Below are 20,295 nucleotides of genomic sequence, written 5' to 3' on the forward strand. Positions count from 1 at the left end.
AGTGACATCCATTAAACCGAGGCACAACAGAGCCCCAGCGGGGAGAAGAAATAGACCGACGTCAGTGAGACAGCGTGTCACAGATGGAGTTCCTGCCACAGACAGGAAATCGGTGCGAAAGCAAAACCCTTATAATAATACCTGGCGGGTAAAGAGCTGTTTCCACTCAATAAAGTGCTTTCGCTTTAAACAGCATCTCAGCTAATCCTTAGAACAACCCTATGAAACAAGAAGAGTGTTCATCTAAGACTCATTTTACAAATAAAAACATTGAGATTCAGGGAGGTTAAGCGAATTTCCCAAGGTTACTCAGCTAGGTCATTGGCGTTCAGACCCAGTGCACTGCCTTTCAGAGTTGGGGGTTACAGTAATAAAGGGATAGAGGGATGCAGAGGGGAAGTGAAGATCCCCTTTGGTGTATCGAAGGTTCAGAAGACCACGTGGCGAAGGGCAGGGAGAAGGGGTCGCTGGAGCAAGAGGCTGAGTAAGGTTGTGCGGATTGAGCAAGGCCACCTCCCAGGAGACCTTGGAGGAAGAGAGAAGCGGAGCCGGCTGGGTAGGCGAGGGTGTGTCTACAAGGGAGGACGAGAGCGGGTAGAGAGCTTGGGGTGCGCATGCAGCCTAGGGTGCCCACGCCTCAGCTGGGTTGCTGGGGGCGAGCGACGGCGTTCTCAGCACAGGTGTTGCACGCTCTTCCCAGGCAGGGTCCTCGACTATCTTCCCTCTGCCTCGGTGGCTTCCGGGCGCGCCAGGCCATGTGCGAACTCAGGTCAGCGCCTGCACCGGTTCTGGCCCTGAGGCTGGGCGAATGCGCTCCACCGCGGGCTGCCGCCGGGTGGTAACGTTAACCCGGTGGGGTGAAATGGGGGCAGGACTCTGAGGCGGGTGAACACAGCGGTCGCCCTGCCCTGTCAGGCAGCAAAAAAAAAAAAAGGGGAGGGGGCGGGAAATGTGGAGAGGTCTGGAAAAGAAATCCATCAAGGCCAGAGCAACAGACAAAGGCGGGCAGGCCTCGCGTTCCTCCCGGCCTGATCCGGCCAGCTCGGCCGCCAGTGCCCGGCTCACGTGCCACCAGGGCTGGCGGCTCTCCCGAGCCCCTCTTTGTTGTGTGGGTAATTGTAGCTCGCCTGGGGGCGGGGAGAGGGAGCTGCAAAGCGAAGTGAAACGCAGCCTCAGGACTTAAGGCCTCCGGACCGGGAGCCAATGGTAGCGCCAAGGGACTCGAGAGAGGGCTCCCCGGATAACGTTCCCCCATCTTCGTTGATGGGAACAATTGACATTTTCTCAAGCTAATAGAAAGTGCCATAAAAGCATAGCAATAAGCCATCCTAACCACACTGCCATTCCTAAGCCCCTCTTATATAGAAAATCTGGGGCTGTTACTTCTGGGGCTGATGGGGGGTGGGGAGGACTCATTTCAATAAAATTGGAAAAAAAGAAAAACAATTCCCTCATCTCCAGCCTTCTACAGAAAGGTAGGAAATAAATCTGAATTAAAGACAGATTCTGGAAATGGGCTGAAGAGCACACTGAGCTAGACGTGGGGAAGCATAGAGCCCTCTTCCCCCCTTTTATCTGGTTCCCCTTTTCTTCTCTTTTGCCGACCTGTCAATTGCTGACAGATCTGCCCGGGAGAAAAGAGAAGGGTGCTCTCTCCTCCCGCCCTGGAAAAGCTTCTTGCCGCTTCCTGGCTCCCCACCTCTCTCCACTCAGGTTGCTGCCCGCTCCTTTTTTTTTTTTTTTTTGTCTGAGATGTAATTAATTGTCTGAAATGTCGAGGCTCAGTCTCAAAGCATTTTATGCACCTTTCCCGCCCCTGGCTTCTCCCTCACTCGTCAATAGCTCGACGCAAATTTGGAGCAATTAGGGACCCCGAGTTTTCTAAAAGCTGCAATTAACGTCGAAATTTCCGCTGATTATAGACTTCGAGCACAGCGCAGGAGGAAAAGAGGAGGGGGTCAGATCTTGGCTCAAAGAGAGCTGGAGACAGAAAACTCTCTATTCCAGCCGGGACTACAGTCTCCTCACACCGCCCTCTGCCCTGACCCCCGTCGTCCCACCAAGCCAAAGAAACCACACACAACAAAAACAACACTCTCGCCGCCCGTCCCTTCCCCGAAGCGAAGCCAAGGATCGCCGCTGCTCGAACCTTGCGTGGTTCCCACTCTCCAGCGCCCCAGAATCATCTGGCATTTCTGGCAGTCAAACGACCTCTGGCCGAGACCCAGGTCAGGGCCCCATTTCTTTCCAGCCTCCATGGTCCCCGCGCTCCCCCTTCCCTTTCCACCAGCGCAGCCTCCGCACGTCCCAGCGCCCCCATCTTCCCCGCAGTCCAGTTAATAGGAAACTGGGGCAGAACCTACTTGTGGGGCGCAGGTTGGTAGTATTGGGGTCCGCTCCCGCATTCGAAGCGGTTGCGGACGAAGAAGGGGTAGAAGACGCCATCAGCTTGGTCGTCCCGGGGCCTCTGCTGTCCGGGGTCCTCGGCCAGTCGAGCGCAGGAACAGGCTGCAAAGAGAAGCTAGAGCAGTGCGGGGAGGGCTTCCGGGGTCCGGCGCGGGAGGCCACTGAGCGGCCGGGGGCGCGGACGCTCCCCCCAGAAGTCTGGGCTTGGGACAGAGAGGCGGGAGGAAGGGCACCTAACGGGCTGAGTCGGGGTGCGCGGAGGGGAGGAGGAGACGTGCGCGCGAGCTCTGGGACTCCGGCGCAGGCACCGTAGCCAGGGGCTGCTCTCTCCGGTCTGGCGGCGGAGCGGGGTGACCTGGAGTGCAGCGCAGAGACTAGGGTAGCCCAAGGCCAGTTCAGGACGTAAGGGTGCGGGGGATAGGGCTAGCAGGGCAAGGGAGGCTCAGTGCGCGATTTTCCAGCCGAGCCATGACAAACCCCACTAGGCTCTCAGCAGCCGGAGGGCGGGCAGGCGGGGGGGAGTGCGCACGGGGCGGGCACGTCTGGTTCGGTGTCTGGTTCCCGTTGTTGTGTCTGGCTAATTCCCTGGAAAGAAGGAGTCTAATGGCTCTGTGGACCGGGGACTTTGGGGAGACAAGGTGAGAGGAAAAAAGGGTCCACACCTTTACGTTCTCTCGGACTGGGTCGGGGAAGAACTACAGTCACCTTGCACTCTAGGCAGCCAGAAAGCAGCGGGTCGGAACCTTGTCTCCATCTTGTCCCACCCCGTTTTGAGCCATCTGGAAGCCCAGGACGAGGCTCTGTCCAGGTTTCTGTGTTCCCTCTCCACCCAACTCTCTGAGGTCCCCGGATTTTTCGCTGTACAAAGCCGAAGAGGTTGGGTGAGGCAAGAAAGGGGAACATTACTGGAGAAACGAACTTGCCCTCTGCGCTCGGAAGGAGGCAGACTAGGATCTGTTCGCGACGTCCCTGGACTGCGCTCGGCGCTGGCGCGATGGCTACCGAAGGCCCCGGGGCAGAGAGTGCCGGCCAATCTGGGTAGATCTAAGACCCGGCAGAGTAGCACCTGCTCGCCACCGCCTTCACCCGCACCCTGGGATCCCACACCTAGCCCAGCGTGCGCACTCAAACTGTAACGGCGGCCGCGGTAGACCGCAGCTTCTGGGGAAGTAACAGGTTACCGCTCGGAGTCGCGCCTTTGGCTGCTGCTACTAAGGAGCCTTTTGGTGAGACGGGAGCTCACAGCCGGGAAGCGATGGGGAAAATCCTCTCTCCACTTCAGGCGGGTGTCAGCCTCTGGGCTTCCCCAGGCGTGAATTTCGCTGGTGGGGGTAGGATGAGGGAGAGGTCGGGGGTCGCTGCGCGAAGCGCACCAAGGGAAAGCCGGGAGTAGGGCAGACGGAACGCATTCTGCTAGGGAGGGTAGATGGCGGTCGCTGCGAGTGGGGGTTGGCCAAGAAACCGCGGGTGAAGAGGACCCAGCTGAACAGCTGAAGCCGGGCACTGGGAAGTCCAGGCGGCCGCGCGCTTACCTACCTGGGCTAGGCGGCAGCAAGCCGGACGCTCCTGCCGCTCCTCTGCGCAGCGCGCAGCGATCCTCTCGGCCCGGGCCCTGCCACAGGCGTAATCTTCCCGGCGTCACCTCCAGCTGCCGCCCGGCTCCCGCCAGCACCGTCCCGCAAGCGAGCGCCGGGAGGAGAAGAGAGCGGTCGGGAGAGGCAGCTGGTAGGCTTCGGGGGAGGCGGGGGCGGAGTGGGGAGGCGGGGACCGCTCGGCGGGGGAATCACGAGGCCGCTGCTCGCGGGGGCAGCTCGTCGGCAGAGCGGTGGGGCTCCTTTGCAGGTGCCTGATCCCCTCTGGAGCTTTAAAGGGCGATTATAAATCCAGATCACGGTTTGGGGCCCGGGAAAAAAAAAAAGGCCCTATGAGTAATCCAGAATGTACTCAGCATGCTCTATTTTTTGAAAGAGGGTGTCGGGTAAGACGAGGGAAAAGATAATTCCTATGAAGAGTTCTCCCTCGTTGAGTGCTTCTTCATTCCTCTCCCCCTTTCCCTTCCCCTCCCATATCTTCGAGAAGACTAGAACAGTGGCTTTGCCTCTTTCCTTGCGGTTCCCCCAGATCTACAACCCCGCTACTCTTTCCTGAGTAAAAGCGAGCTCTGGTGTTGTGTCCTCGTTGGCTCTCTACTGAGCCAGGATTGTTGTAAAAGCAAAGGAGGCAGAGACGAGGGCAGGAACACTCAGACCCCAGAGGAGACCTCATCTTTCACTTCAGTTTCTTCATCCAGCTCAGAGCCTCCCCAAAGTACTTTACCTGAGGACCGCTACCCAGTGGCACCCGCAGAGAAAGGTCCTGTTTCCCACCCACTATGCACTCCCTGCTAGCTTTGGTCCCCTTGGTAATAGGGAAAGAAGTCCTCCTGATTAATCACATCTGAAGGTTAATAACACGCACGAGCGCTGCTCCACACAAACGGGAAACCCGAGCACAGAGGTGGCCCAAGGGGCAGGGTGGGGGTGGGCAACGGACCGTCCCTCCCAGCCCTGCCCTCTCTCCTCACTCCCCCGACGATTTTGCGCTCCTTAAGGATTCTCCCTTTGCATTACTTAAGCATATTTAATGAATTGCCGCGTTCCGAAAAGCCCCTCACAATAAGAAGGCGTTCACCCAAAAGTTTCCACCAGGGGGCGCCAGGCACCCAGAGACCGCGAGGCCCTGGGAGGGCGGGTCTTTCCTCCCTGTGGGAGCTTACACCTGGAAGGGCTGTCTGGGCTCTGTTACTCTCCTGCCTCTTCAAGCCATCGCTCAGCCAGCCTCGTCACTAATGTACGTTCTCCTCTCTCCTCTACCTCAGTTTCTTTTTCTTTAGGGCAAAAAAAGTTGATCTTTGTGTCAGGGTGATACCGTGTAACCAATGATTCCTTTACTCGTTACACAGTGGTTTTTCCCCCCCTTGTTGCGGTGCAGCAGGCAGGGGTTATTTATGGACACGTCTGCGGCCTTGCTGGTCCAACGGAAGCCCGTACCTTCTATCTGAATGTCTTATCTCCTTTCACCACGACACTGAGGGGATGCAGAAAATCTTACTAATAACCGAAAATTCCCTAATAAGATCGAAGATTCCGCCCTGAGAAGATATAGTCCCATCAGTAAGAGGGATCGCGCTCTGAGATTTGAAATAGCCGCGTTGCCCTTCATACTGAAGAAAATACTGCCGTCCTCTCTCCACCTCAGAATAAAAGCGCGGGTACTTTTTAAGGACACAAAAGCATCCTGAACGGCGGACGGGCAGTCGCGGCAGCTCTGGGCGCCAGAGCTCCAGGCTGGGCAAGGTGGGCGTGCCCACATCCCTTCAAAACCTTGCACCGCTACGCTTGAAATGTGCGGTTTACTCCGAAATGAGGCTCGGAATTCCACCCACGCCCCCTCCTCAAACCTCCCTAAATAAGATGGTTGCATCAATCAGAGAGCCCAGTGCCCATGCTAAATCATGGAAGACGCCAGGAGCAAGGAGACTGGCGGGAGGAGGCAACAAATAGCGATGTCCCTCATGGTCAGTTGTCCCAGAAGGATGCCTGCTCACCCTGTCTCCCCAGCCCTCTCCCTAGACCCAAGATTTCCCAGAAAGGAAGATTCGTTTACTTTCACCTGTGGCTTGAGATTGAGAAATCTCCTTCTTCTGACCCGTGTCCAAAATGTTCACCCCTAACGTTTTAGCCAAGAAAATGATTCCTATGGTAAAAGAAATCTACAAAAAGCAGGTATCACAAATTAAAGTTGAGTCCGTCTAACTGTGAGGACATCCCTCCCTTTCTTCTTTATGGAGGGGGAGGGAATGAAGTCTCGTCCTTAATTTTAAAATGTTTAACTAAATAACTAGAAATTAGGTAATTAAACGAATATTTATCAATCACTTACTATGTGACAGGCGCTGTTCTCAGAAAGTTTTACACCGTTCCAGCAACTTATATTATATCTGCACTTATGGAGTTGACATTCCAGTTAGGCAGGGAAAGTAACAGACTTGGGGACTTATGGTTTTGGTTTAATTTCCAATTATCTCCCATTCCAACCTAGACTCTTGGGCTCAGCGAGATAAGGAACTAAGGGCCTGGAATTTCAGCCAGTTCCAGCACACAGAGTTGGGACACGGGGCAGGCGTTTTCAGAACCGAGGACAGCGCCCGCCGTTCTGTCCCTTAGGCCTCCCTTTAGTCAGCTTCAGTCACCAGCTCTCGGCCAACCCGCCCCACATACCCTGCCCGCCTCCCTTCCGGTTGTAACTGCTGTGTTTTTCCCTTGTTGGAGTGGGGGCTGGGGATTAGAGTATTTCGTCCTCTCCTTCTCGGTAAGAATTTGTAGTGAGGGTGGTTGTGGTTGTCGTTTGGCTCTTTAGAACATTTGGAATCCATATTTTTGTTTGTTTCTCACTATTCTTTTTATCTTTTATTACTCCCGGGGTGGTGGGGAGGAGATGCTGTGGACAATGAGGGTGGAAAATAGATATCCTCTACAGGGACTCGAACCGGTGGTGAGGGGTGGTCCGGAAGGGAGTGGTGTCCGCCCAGCTGTTTCGTTTGCATTTGATGTAAGGTTTAGAGCTTTGAAGAAATGGGAACACCGAGCCCAGAGGGGGAAGGAGTGGGCGAGCGAGAGCCCTCCGGTCTCTCCCGGGTGGTAGGGGTTTCCGAGCCTGCAGCCCGGGCTACTCGATCCTGTCCACCCAGGACAACCTTCCTTTAGGTCAGCGATGGCTGGGACTTGGGAACACGACCCTCCGCCCACAATGCTCTTTCTCAGGGATGTTTAAAGATATTCCAAGCGGATTTGGAGCCAAGCCTTTCAGCAAAAGAAAAAAGGGAATGGGTGGGAGGAGAGTAAGGCGTGGAAGGGGCCCCAAACAGGCTGCGGGGGAGATTTTTATGCGTAAAATATGGTCCACGTCAAGGTGAGTAAATAAGAAATGTTAGTCTTTTTTTTTTTTTTTTTTTGACGCATTTAGCATTTTTAGCTTCCAGGAAAGGTAATTTGGAGCCACAGTGTTGGTTCATTTCAGCTGGCTCTTTAAAGTCTATTTTAAGTATCTAATTTATGACCAAAAAAGAGAGGAAAAACGGCAGTGCTCACCGTTTAAACGTCTGTCCCCTGAGACGAGGGCTGTGGGAAGCGTTATTAACCTTACACTCGGCTTTTCTTAAGTCGAGGCTAAAGCCTATTCAGTGTGTTTGTGTACTTTAAAGATAGTTCCCAAATTATTCTGGACTTTCATAGGGACCATCGCTAAATCGACACCCCTACCTCAACAGATCACACATACTCCTGAGAGGCAGTAAAGGGTTAAAAGTGTGGCGAGGAAGGCAGAATTTCAGCCAGAACGCTGGAAAGGACTCCGGAAATTACAATCTTTTCTCCTAATGAAGAGAGCTGAGTTCCTCAGATAATTGTCAAACGGTCCCTTCCTCTTTGGCATTCAAAAGATGAAAATATTCTAATATTAAAGAAATTAATCAAGGAGGACACAGTGATTTGTATTTGGGCAAATCTTGTGTAAATCTTAAACCCAATTCCTGCTATTCCAAACACGCAGACAGAGGGACCAGCAGGTGGCGATAGATTACAACTTCTGAGAGGAAACAACAGCCCCCACAAGCGAGCAGTTCTTCAAGGAAAACTGCAGGCCCTTCCCCTTTCACATTCATACCCTGCCATATTTCACAAAGCCGGCTGTTTAAAATGCTGAGAGATGCTACCGGAAGTGGCCTGAAACACGCAGGGTCTCTGTCCCTTTCGTGAAAGAGAAGGGGATGTGAATAGCCATTTCTTTCCCACAGAGCATTACCCCAAAGGTAACCTTAGGAAAGGAACTCTTTGATATAGGCAAGGTATTTCACTGCAGAAGTGGAGACCAAAGAAATAACAGACCTGGACTGCAATTGTGAAGGAGAGCTTTTAAGATGTATCTATGTTTTCTGCTCTTCTCTCAACAGAAACCAAGGCAAAATCAATCTTTTCCCAAAAGAGTGGGATGCAAGAACGTTGATTTCCCCCATGAGATGCTTTGGTGAAATGGTATGGAATGGGAGAATCGCTCCAATAATATTTTATCCATTTCTTTCAGTGTAAAAGCTCTTAACTGTTTAAAATAACAGTAAGTTAGCCTTTGTTTTTAGATGTAGGTGACTATTGTTTATGAGAAGTTTCTGGAAGGTTCTGACTCAATCATGGAAAATCTGAGAACTTAAATTTCTGTTTCAGATTGGGTTCCTTTCCTAATCCTGGCCAGTTACTCAGGGAAGAAAACTGGAAATTTAATGAGAGGGATTCATCTGAGCTGTTGTAGCTCAGTCCCTTTTATGTCAAGAACTTACATGTAAGAGCTCACTGGAATGTATTCACAGCCAAAGTTCTCACCTGTATCATCTGCACATCAGTACCATGGGTTTCCCCAAAGCAGTTAGTCACCTGGAGCTCATTCTTTCTATCTTACCCTCAGTTCCAAGACTGAGGTTCTGTTTTCTTTGCCTTTGGGTAAGTCGGGGACCCTTTAGATCTGCACAACCTGAAATCTCAAGCAATGCATAAATATGTGTTTTAAATGATAACCAGTATCTTCTCACTAGGGTTTTAGGCACATTATCTCAACTTCAAAGCAAGGGACAAGCCACAGACAAGCAGCTGAATAGACAATATATTCCTAAAATCTTCAGATGGCCATCTGGAAGGCACCTAGCAACTGAGGAATGAATGTGCAGAATCATTTTGCATCAGTTGTTTTTTATTGTTATATCTGGATTCGGATGAGTTGAAAAGAAAATGTAGAGAAGGAAGAAATAAGTCTCAAAAAGTCAGAGCCATCTACAGAACCTCAACTAGCCTACGAAGGAGCCACCAGTTACATTAGTATTGAAGCCATTGCTTTAACAGGTTGTAAAAGATCTCAATTTAGCAAGTTTTACTTTGAGATAACTTTCTCAAAGTTCTTTTACTTCTGTTTAGTACATGATTTTTAATATTTTTCTTCTTATTTTCTGTCATTGGTGGGTTACAGGCTAGGAGAAGATGGCTTTAGGAGGGTGATGCTGCCTGGTGATTCGTGTGTTCTGCCTCACCTTTGGATGAGTTCTTCTGACGCCAATAGGAAGAAACTGATTTGGTGCCTGTTATGATGAGGAAGAGATTTTCTTCCTAGCACACAGTCCAGTGGTAGACAGGGTACTATGAAATTTATCATCTTTACAGAATGATCATTTTTGAATGATCCTTTTTATGGAAAGACGTTTAAAATAATTTTGTTAGAGGTAAAGCTACACTTAGGGACCTGAGAGCAAGAAACAGAAAAAACATCATCTCAGAGTAGAAGAGAAGGCAAGTTAAAGTATTAAAAAGGAGGAAAGGGGCTCATGAAAGTTAACTGACTATTTGTTGGGGAGAAATAATTTTCTCTGCTCTTCAAGATCTTTCTAGCTGGACAAAGAATCAAATTGATATGAGGCAGATTAATAGGAGAAAATCAAATTTCATTTTGTACATATAGGAAATCCACACAGACATGAAATTCCAAAAATAGGCAGGCAAAATGAGGAATACATACCATCCTGAACTAAGAAGAGATTAGGGCTCTGGGACCTCAAAGGGAAGGAATGCAATTCATAGGGAGATTAAAAAGGGTAAACACTGTTTACCAACAAATGTTTGCTGAGCCACTCAGGAACAATGGGACATGGAGAATTTGATCAAATAGGCTTTGTTAGGTTCCTCGTCTACCACACCTAGTTGATATTAGACTGTAGTTATGTGTGGTGATAGTTTTCTTGGAGTGGGTCCTCTATCTAAATTCTTTTAAGGCAGTTGATGGGGAGGTAAAGAGCTTTTTCCTGAATCTGCTGGTTTGTTTTGGGTTTTTGTTGTTGTTGTTGTTGTTTGTTTTTTATTGCTTCTTAACTCAAAAGAATTTTTCTGCCAAAGTGGCCTATCTTGGGGTGGCCTGCCCTTGGCCCCCACAATTAAAAATATATTTGTACAGTTATTCAGCAATAGGAGCTACATAATAAATTCTAAGAAAATAGGGACTTTGGGGGGGCACTATTGATGATGGATTATAACTTTTGCTACTTAAATTATCCAATTAAGCGTAAGGGTAAGCAAGTTTGTGAGTATATTAACTGTTCTATGAAGGTCAGCAAGTTTCTATATCAGATGACATTTCTTTTCTGAACATAATAACCTACTTATTTACTTACCAGTGTTTATCCTTATTAGAAGCTTCTAGCATACCAAAAAGGATACTAAAGCCACTAAAATGGCTCACATACAATATGCCTTCCACAAATATTGATCTCTTGTTTCTTCCTTGCCTTGTAACTTTTCTATACCCGGGTCAGTTTTACCTTAACTCTTTTTTAAAGTTTATTTTAAAAAATACATATATTTTCCCTTTAAGATAATATGTAATTGTTAAAGAAAGTATATGACTCTATAAAGAAATGAAATAACCTCATCACCCAAGCACAACCATAGTTAAACTTTTATTAACTTTTTCCCAGATTTCCACCCTCCCTCACTTCATGTATAGGCTTAATTAAAAAGTTTTTAGTATTGGACAGATATTTGTACACTCATGTTCATAGCAACATTATTCACAATAGCCAAAATGTGGACCCAACCCAAGTGTCTATCAATGGATGAATGTATAAACAAAATGTGATATATACACAGTGGGATATTATTTAGCTATAACAAGAAATGAAGCATTGATACATACTATGATGCTGATAAATCTTGAAGACATTATGCTAAGTGAAATAAGCCAGTCACAAAAATGATAAATACTGTAAGATTCCACTTACATGTGGTACCTAGAATGGTCAAAATCATACCAATAGAAAATAGAACAGTGGTTGCCTGGGGCTGGAGTGAGGGGGAATAGAAGTTATTGTTTACTGGGTATAGTGTTTCAGTCTGAGAAAATGAAGTTCTTGAGTTGGATAGTGGTGATATTATCACAGCAATATGAAAATACTAAATGCTATTCAACTTAAAAATGATTGTGTATGTTATGAATATTTTACCACAATAAAAAAGTGATACATGTCCATGACAAAAAAAAAAGAGGATAAATAAAAAGTATAAATTAAAAAATAAACTCTTCTTACTTACCTCCCCTCCTCAGTTGCACAACCCAGGGATAACCATTCAAACCAGTTTCATGCAGGCATACCTTGGAGATATTGAGGATTCAGTTTCAGACCACTGAAATATAGCAAATATCACAATAAAGCAAGTCAAATGAATTTTTTGGCTTCCCAGTAAATATAAAAGTTATGTTTACATTCTACTGTAGTCTACTAAGTGTTAGCATTGTGTCTAAAAAAATCTAATGTACATACTTAAAAATACTTTGTTAGAAAACACTAACCATCATCTGAGCTTGCTGCTGGAGGTTCCTGCCTAGATGTTGATGGCTGCTAACTAATCAGGGTTGTGGTTGGTGAAGGTTAAGGTGACTGTGGCAATTTCTTAAAATAAAACAATAATGAAGTTTGCCACATTGACTGACTCTTCCTTTCATGAACAACTTCTTCGTAGCATGCAATGCTGTTCAATAGCATTTTACCCAAAGCAGAACTTCTTTCAAAACTGGAGTCAATCTATCAAGTCCTGCCACTGCTTCATCAACTAAGTTTATGTAATATTCTAAATCCTCGTTTGTCATTTCAACAATCTTCACATCATCTTCACCAGGAGTAGAAACCATCTCAAGAGACCACTCTCACTGCTCATCAATAAGTAGCAACTCCTCAGGGGCACTTGGGTGGCTCAGTCAGTTAAGCACCTGCCTTCAGCTCAGGTCATGATCTCAGGGTCCTGGGATCAAGCCCCATGTCAGGCTTCCTGGTCAGTGGGGAATCTGTGTCTCCCTTTTCCTCTGGCCCTTCTCCCTGCTTGTGCTCTCAGTCTCTTTCTCTCAAATACATAAATAATCTTAAAAAAAAAAAAAGGCAACTCCTCATCTGTTCAAGTTTTATCATGAAATTGCAGCAATACAGTCACATTTTCAGGCTTCCCTTCTAGTCCTCTTGCTATTTCCACCACATCTGCAATTACTTCCTCCACTGAGTCTTGAAGCTCTCAAAGTCATCCATGAGGGTTGGAATCAACTTCTTTCAAACTCCTGTTGATATTTTTATTTCTTCTCATGAATCACTCATGTTCTTAATGACATCTACAATGGTGAATCCTTTCCAGGTTTTCAATTTACTTTGCCCAGATCCATCAGAGGAATCACTATCAATGGCAACTATGGTCTACAAAATGTTTTTTTTTTTTTTAAGATTTTATTTATTTATTTGACAGAGAGAGACAGCCAGTGAGAGAGGGAACACAAGCAGGGGCAGTAGAAGAGGAAGAAGCAGGCTCCCAGCAGAGGAGCCTGATGTGGGGCTCGATCCCAGAATGCCGGGATCACGCCCTGGGCCGAAGGCTGACGCTTAACGACTGAGCCACCCAGGCACCCCTACAAAATGTATTTCTTATACAAAAAGTTAAAGTTCCTCTTTGATCCTTGGGCTGCAAAATGGGTGTTACTAGGCATGAAAACAACATTAATCTCATTATATATCTCCATCAGAGCTCTTGGGTAACCAGGTGACTTTTTAATGAGCAGTAATATTTTGAAAGGATTTTTTCTGAGCAGGTCTCAACAATAGGCTTAAAATATTCAGTACACCATATTGTAAACAGCTGTGCTGTCATTCCAGCTTTGTTGTTCCGTTTCTAGAGCACAGGCAGAGTAGACTTAGTATGATTCTTAAAGTCTCTTATTTTTTCCCCAAGTTTTTATTTAAATACCTGTTCATTAACATACAGTGTAATACTAGTTTAGGTATAGAATTTAGTGATTCAACACTTACATACATCACAAGTGCATGCCTTAATCCCCATCACCTATTTGACCCATTCCCCCCACCTACCTCCCTTTTGATAACCATCAGTTTGTTCTCTATCATTAAGAGTCTGTTCTTGGTTTTCCTCTTTATTTCCACCGTATGTTCATTTGTTTTGTTTCTTAAGTTCCACATATGAGTGAAATCATATGGTGTTTGTCTTTCTCTGACTTATTTTGCTTAGCATAATACTCTCTAGCTCCACCCACATCATTGCAAATGGCAAAATTTCATTCCTTTTGATGGCTGAGTAATATTCCTCTCTCTCTCTCTCTCTCTCTCTCTCTCTCTCTGTGTGTGTGTGTGTGTACATCTTCTTTATCCACTCATCAGTCGATGGACACTTGGATTCTTTCCATAATTTGACTATTGTTGATAATGCTGCTATAAACATAGGTGTGCATGGATCCCTTTGAATTATTGTTTTGTATCCTATGTAGTATAATAATAGTATAATTACTGGGTCATAGGGTAGTTCTATTTTTAACTTTCTGAGGCAACTCCATACTGTTTTCCAGAATGGCCACATCAGTTTGCATTCCCACCAACAGTGTAAAAGGGTTCCCCTTTCTCCGCATCCTCACCAACTAAGGGCCCTTAGGTTTTCAGAATGGCAAATGAGCATTGGCTTCAACTTCAAGCCGCCAGCTTCGTTAGACCCTGACAAGGGAGTTAGCCCGTTCTTTGAAGCTTTGAAGCCAGGCATTGACTTTTCTCTGGCTACGGAAGTCCTAGTTGGCATCTTCTTCCTAGAGAAGGCTGTTTTGTCTACACTGAAAGTCTATTGTTTAGGGTAGCCATCCTCATTTATTATCTGAGCCAGATCTTCCGGTTGACCTGCTGCAGCTTCTACGTCAGCACATGCTGCTTCCTTTCGCACTTCTATGCTGTGGAGCTGGCTTCGTTCCTTAAACCTCAGGAACCAATTCTGCTAGCTTCCAACTTTTCTTCTGAAGCCTCCTCACCTTTCTCAGCCTTCAGAGAATTGGGGAGTTAGGGCCTTGCTCTGGATTAGGCTTTGGCTTCAGGGAATGTGGTGCCTGGTTTGATCTTCTAGCCATACAACTAAAACCTTCTCCATATCAGCAGTAAGGCTATTGCTCTTTCTTAACGTTTGTATGTTCACTGGAGTAGCACCTTCAATTTCCTTAAGAACTTTTCCTTTGTATTCACAACTTGGCCTAACTGGTGCAAGAGGCTTAGCTTTCAGCCCATCTCAGCTTTCCACATGTCTTCTTCAGTAAGCTTAATCATTTCTAGCTTTTGATTTAAAGTGAGAGATATGTGACTCTTCTTTTCACTTGAACACTTAGAGGCCATTGTAGTCTTGTTAATTGGTTTAGTTTCAACATTATTGTGTCTCAGGGAATAGGGGGTCCTGAGGACAAGGAGAGAGAGAGAAGGGTAGGTCAGTAGAGCAGTCAGAACACACACATTTATCCATTAAGCTTGCTGTATTATATGGCATAGTTCATGGCATCCCAAAATAATTACAATCGTGACACTGAATCACACACAGATCACCATAACACATCACTACAACAAATATAATAATAATGAAAAAGTATTAAATATTGTGAGAATTACCAAAATGGCACCAAGAGACTTGTTCAATGCAGGGTTGCCACAAACCTACAATTTGTAAAAAATACAGTATCTGCAAAATGCAATAAAGCAAAGCACAGTAAAATGAGGTACACCTGTATTTCTATTTTACACATGCTGTGAACTGACACAACGATCCACCAATTCCCCTTCCTTGGCTTTGAGTGGTCATGATCCTGAGGGTAACCTTAAGAGCCCAGTTTGCCTACAGTCTTAAGAAGATGTTATTGGTCATCATGCTTGCTATGCTGTGGCATGAACATTGGGTAGAACTCTCTTGACTGTAATTAATAGAAAATCTGAAACAAATAGGCTTACGTGCTAAGAAAATATATTGTCTTATATAGGATGTTCAGAGAGAGGGCAGGTATTAAACCAGAGTTAGTCAACTGAGTTAGTTAAAAATATAATCAAGGACCAGGTTCTTTGTTCTCTCTGCTCCACTGGCTTTAGCAGAAAGCCTCTTCATGGCTCTAAGATGGCTGCCAGTAGCCATGGGGCTACACACTTTCTTGTCCATACCTAAGTCCTGCTCTTATTTTATTACCTAAGATTGGCTGAATTCTGTCCATGTCTAGTAATAACTAGTAAGCAAAGAGATGTTGGTCAAAGGGTACAAAGTTTCAATTATGCAAGATGAATAAGTTCTGGAGATCTAATGTACAGTACAGTGAAAATAGTTAACAATACTTATTGTATACTTGAAACTTGCTAAGATGATAGATCGTAAGTTCTACACAACACACACACACATTGGTGATTATGTAGAGACGATGGATATGTAAATATGCTTGATTGTGGTGATCATTTTGCAAGGTATATCAAATCATGAAGTTGCACACCTTAAATATATATAAAAACAATTTTTTAAAACATCAAGTATATGTTTTTCAATTTTTTAAAAAATTTATTTGAGAGAGAGTGAGAGTGAGAAAGATTACAGAGGGAGAGGGAGAAGCAGACTCACTGCTGAGCAGGGAGCCTGATGTGGGGCCCGATCCCAGGACCCTGGGATCGTGACCTGAGCTGAAGGCAGATGCTTAACGAACTGAATCATGCAGGTCCCCCCCAAATAAAATTTTTATATGTCAATGATATCTCAAAATCTTAAAAATCTAATAGCAAGGAGGATGGGAGCACCATGATTAGCTTGGACTTAACTCCTAGGTTGGAATGGATGTAGGAGAAACCAATCACAATGTCTGCTATAGGCTATCTCCTGCTTCAAAGAGTACATTTTGAACAAGGCAATGCAAGCCAATCTTACCTCCCAGTGCTTCACTTCACAAGTCTCTCCAAGTTCTGCTCACTCCCCATGCCCCCATTATAACTCATATCCCATGACAGCTGGGGAGTTTATTAGGTAAGTCCATCAGAGAGACCTTTCCCTCCTTAGTCTGGCCTTGGCAGCCTCATCCTACCTGCCTCTTGCGAACTCTCAGTACCTCATGATATAGGATACTTGCCCAGAAACCCAAAACATTTCCAATAGGTCTAGGCTTTCCTTCACATCTGACACTATGAGATATGTTCAAGCGTTCACTCTTGTCAGTATTTTAGACAAACACCAAAATTACATGTATCTTACAGGTCGACCAGGGTACAGTTAAAGGGAAAAACCACATTTCAATGAAAGGGAACGCAGGTTGTCACCTTGTTTAACATATAAAGAACTGTAGGCTAACTGAAGGCTGTATAAGGACCAATACTGGAGAACGAAGGAGAGGCATCTCTGATTCCACGCGTGGACCGCTGGGGCAGTCGTCCAAACAGAACCAACCACCACAAACTAAGGTTATGTTACATGCATTTTCTGAGGTATTAGATAGGCTTTACTTCACAGATCATCTCCCTTTTTTCAATGTTTCTATCTACTGACCTTTTAGGGAGGAAAGCACAGGGGTGAAGGGAGGTGGCATTAGATTAAAATAACCTGGAAGAGCAGTGAAGAGGGCCACTCCATCACCAGTGAGCTGGTGACCAGACCAGAGAACACACCACCAGTCACAAGCGCATCGTCCAGGGAATAGGCTTTAAGAGGTATGCTCTTCAGGCACTCACAGAGATCTGGAAATTTGCCATGAAGGAGATGGGAACTCCAGATGTGCTCATCGACACCAGGCTCAACAAAGCTGTCTGGGCCAAAGAAAATAGGGAATGCCCTCTAAAGGAATATACTGTGTCTATGTGCAGTCATCCAGAAAATGGAACGAAGATGAAGATTTGCCAACTAAACTCTATATACACTAGATACTTATGTACCTATCACCACTTTCAAAAACCTAGTCAGTCAGGATGGATAAGAAATGAGCAGATGGTCAAATAGTTATGAAGCCACCACACACACACCAAAAAAAGACCTAGATTGGAATCTGCTAATTCCCAGGTATGCGATCTTTAGAAAGTTACTCTCAGTTTCTCTAGGCCTCAGTCACATCAAATGTAAATGGGAGATAATAATGCCCACCCCGTACAGGTGTTACAAAGATGAAAAACATTAACATACGGAATACTTAGTACAGTACCTAATGCATAATAATCAGTACATATAATCATCATCCTTCCTCCTAAACCTGCTCATCTTAAACATTTAAAAAGATTATATTCCTTTTCCCTTATGTCTTCCAACAATACTTCATCTTTTTCTTTATAATCGAACTCCTTGCTTTCCTTTTCCTCAACTCCAGCGCACTCAAACTCACTGAAACATGGCTCTCCTCCACCCCACTTGACTGACACTGCTCTCCCTGATGTCACCAACCACCTCTCTGTTGCTATCCCACACCCTTTTTAGTTTTTATCTTACTTGTCCTCTTTACAACGTTTGGCCAAGCAGATCTTTCTGGACCTAGAAGCTCTCCTGCATTTCTGTGGTGGTACTCATCATCAGTTGGGATGGTTTTTGGCAGAAAACAAAACACCTCAATCCAAACCAGTTTAAATAGTAAGAAAGCTATCTCACACAACAGTAAGCACAAACAGAGGGCTGCCTTCCAGAGCAGTTCGTTGCATGGCTGAACATCACCAGAAATCTAGGTTCTTTTTGCTCTGCCATCAACAGCATCAGCTTCATCCTAGGATTCGGTCCCTTCATCATCAGAAAATGACTGCCAGCAGTAAGTCGGGCAGCATGCTTCTGGTTCTTAACCAGAGGGGTGGAGGAATCTCTCTTCCCAATCATGAAATGAAGTCCTTGATCTGCCTGGGCCACTAAAGGTCACATGTCCCCCTTTGGAACAGTAACAGTCACCAAAGAAATGCCATGTACTGATTGCCTGAGGGTATCTTCCCTGAATCCCATGGCTATTTGTGTGTGGAGTGAATATTCTAACAGAATCAGGGCTCTTTTTTTTTTTTTTTTAAAGATTTTATTTATTTATTCGACAGAGATAGAGACAGCCAGCAAGAGAGGGAACACAAGCAGGGGGAGTGGGAGAGGAAGAAGCAGGCTCATAGTGGAGGAGCCTGATGTGGGGCTCGATCCCATACCGCTGGGATCACGCCCTAAGCCGAAGGCAGACGCTTAACCGCTGTGCCACCAGGCGCCCCCAGAATCAGGGCTCTGTTAGCAATAATGCAGGGAGGGACAGATGCTGAGTGGGTGACCAATAGCACGCACTATATTCTTGAATTCCTGCTGGTTGTTCTTCTGTCTCTTTTGTGCACTTCTCTTTCTTGGACTACCACTTAAATGTTATCATTTAAGATAATTTTATTTTCAGTCCTCTTCTATTTAGACTATACTTTCTCTGTGAGACATCACTTCCTTATCTTTGATTACTATCTCTAATCAGAGATACTTCTATTACGTGTTATCTAATTGAGTCTAAACTGATGACTCCTAATTAAGGCATCTATTTCCAACCAAAGTGTTTCCTCCAAGCTCCATACCATGAATTGCAAAAAATGAATACTTACCGAATACTTCCTATGGTAGGCAGAATAATGTCCCCCCACTCTCAAAAATGTGTATGTCCTAATCCCCAGGACCCATAAGTATGTGAGGTTACATGGCAAAGGGCACTTAAGATTACAGATTGAATTCAAGTTGCTAATCAGCGGACTCTAAAATAGGGAAGATTATAGATTATCCTGGATTATTCAGATGTGCCCAATGGAATTATAAGTGTCTTTAAAAATGGAAGATGGGGCGCCTGAGTGGCTCAGTCGGCTGAGCATCTGACTCTTGATTTCATCTCAGGTTATGATCTCAAGGTCATGAGACTGAGCCCCTAGTCTGGCTCCCCACTTAGCAGTGAGTCTGCTTCTCTCCCTCTGCCCCTCCCCCATAAATCTTTTTTTTTTAAGATTTAATTTATTGAGAGACAGAGAGAGCACAAGCAGGGGGGAGGGGCAGAGGGAAAGGGACAAGCAGACTCCCCACTGAGCATGGAGCCAGATGCGGGGCTCGATCCCAGGACCCTGAGACAATGACCTGAGCTGAAGGTAGATGATTAACCGACTGAGCCACCCAGGTACCCCCAAATAAATCTTTAAAAGTGGAAGGAGGAGGCAGGGTGTTGAGAGTTTAGCTAAACTATTCTGTATTATTGCTGCCTTTGCATCTATTTTGGCTAAGCACACTAGCCTCTCTCTCAAGCGCATGAGATGACCACCCATGTACTAGATAATAGCCTGCAGAATCACAAGTGTAAACCGATATACCTTCCCCAATGCCCCTTGTGATAAACAGTCTCTCCTGCCTCCCAACTGCTTCCCCTGTGCACCCCTTAAATAAGACCCCCACTGAGCTTACCAAAACCCTGATCTTTCTGGTTTGAATTGGCCAATCCAGCCTTAGCCTGGGAGCCCCAAAAGCACCCCACTCATGGCCCTGACGAAGGCATGCCCCAGGTCTTGCTGTCCACTTTCTGTCTGTGCCTTGACCTCCCTATGTGGCCCCTCTAATGCATTCCATGTACCTGCCCCAGGACCTGTAATAAGCTTCTCTATTTCACTTTCCCTTGTGGTCTTTGTGGAAGCATCACTTACCATCTGACACACAAGGGCTCTCCTTAACAAATGTTAATTTAACAAAAATCACAACACAGGGGAGAGAGAATTAGAGAGATGGCCATGTGAAAAGGTCTCAGCCAGATGTTGCCGGTTTTGAAGATGCAGGAAGGGGCCATGAGCCAAGGACTGTGCATAAGCTCTAGAAGTTGGAAAAAGCAAGGAAAGAGATTTTCTCCTAGAGCCTCCAGAAAGAATGCAGCCGTGCTGACACCCTGATTTTGGCTGAATGAGGCTCATTTGGATTTTTTTTTTTTAAGATTTTATTTATTTATTTGACAGAGAGAGAGACAGCCAGCGAGAGAGGGAACACAAGCAGGGGGAGT

At 46.0% G+C, this 20,295-nt stretch overlaps 1 protein-coding gene across 2 annotated transcripts in view; it reads right to left on the reverse strand.

The window, feature by feature from the left end:
* Positions 1 to 2,469, reverse strand: part of GAD1 (glutamate decarboxylase 1) — a 38,644-nt gene extending 36,175 nt beyond the window's left edge. Inside the window, exon 1 of one of the 2 annotated variants that reach the window (XM_008687105.1) lies at positions 2,364 to 2,469. In XM_008687105.1, the coding sequence (XP_008685327.1) occupies positions 2,364 to 2,445 (82 nt within the window). In that variant the 5' untranslated portion in view covers positions 2,446 to 2,469. The remainder of the gene's footprint in view (positions 1 to 2,363) is intronic. The other variant, XM_008687106.1, reaches the window with a different exon arrangement.
* Positions 2,470 to 20,295: the final 17,826 nt, after the last annotated feature.

Source organism: Ursus maritimus, unplaced genomic scaffold (assembly GCF_017311325.1).
Source record: "Ursus maritimus isolate PB19 unplaced genomic scaffold, ASM1731132v1 scaffold_1, whole genome shotgun sequence".
NCBI classification, from domain to species: Eukaryota; Metazoa; Chordata; class Mammalia; order Carnivora; family Ursidae; genus Ursus; species Ursus maritimus.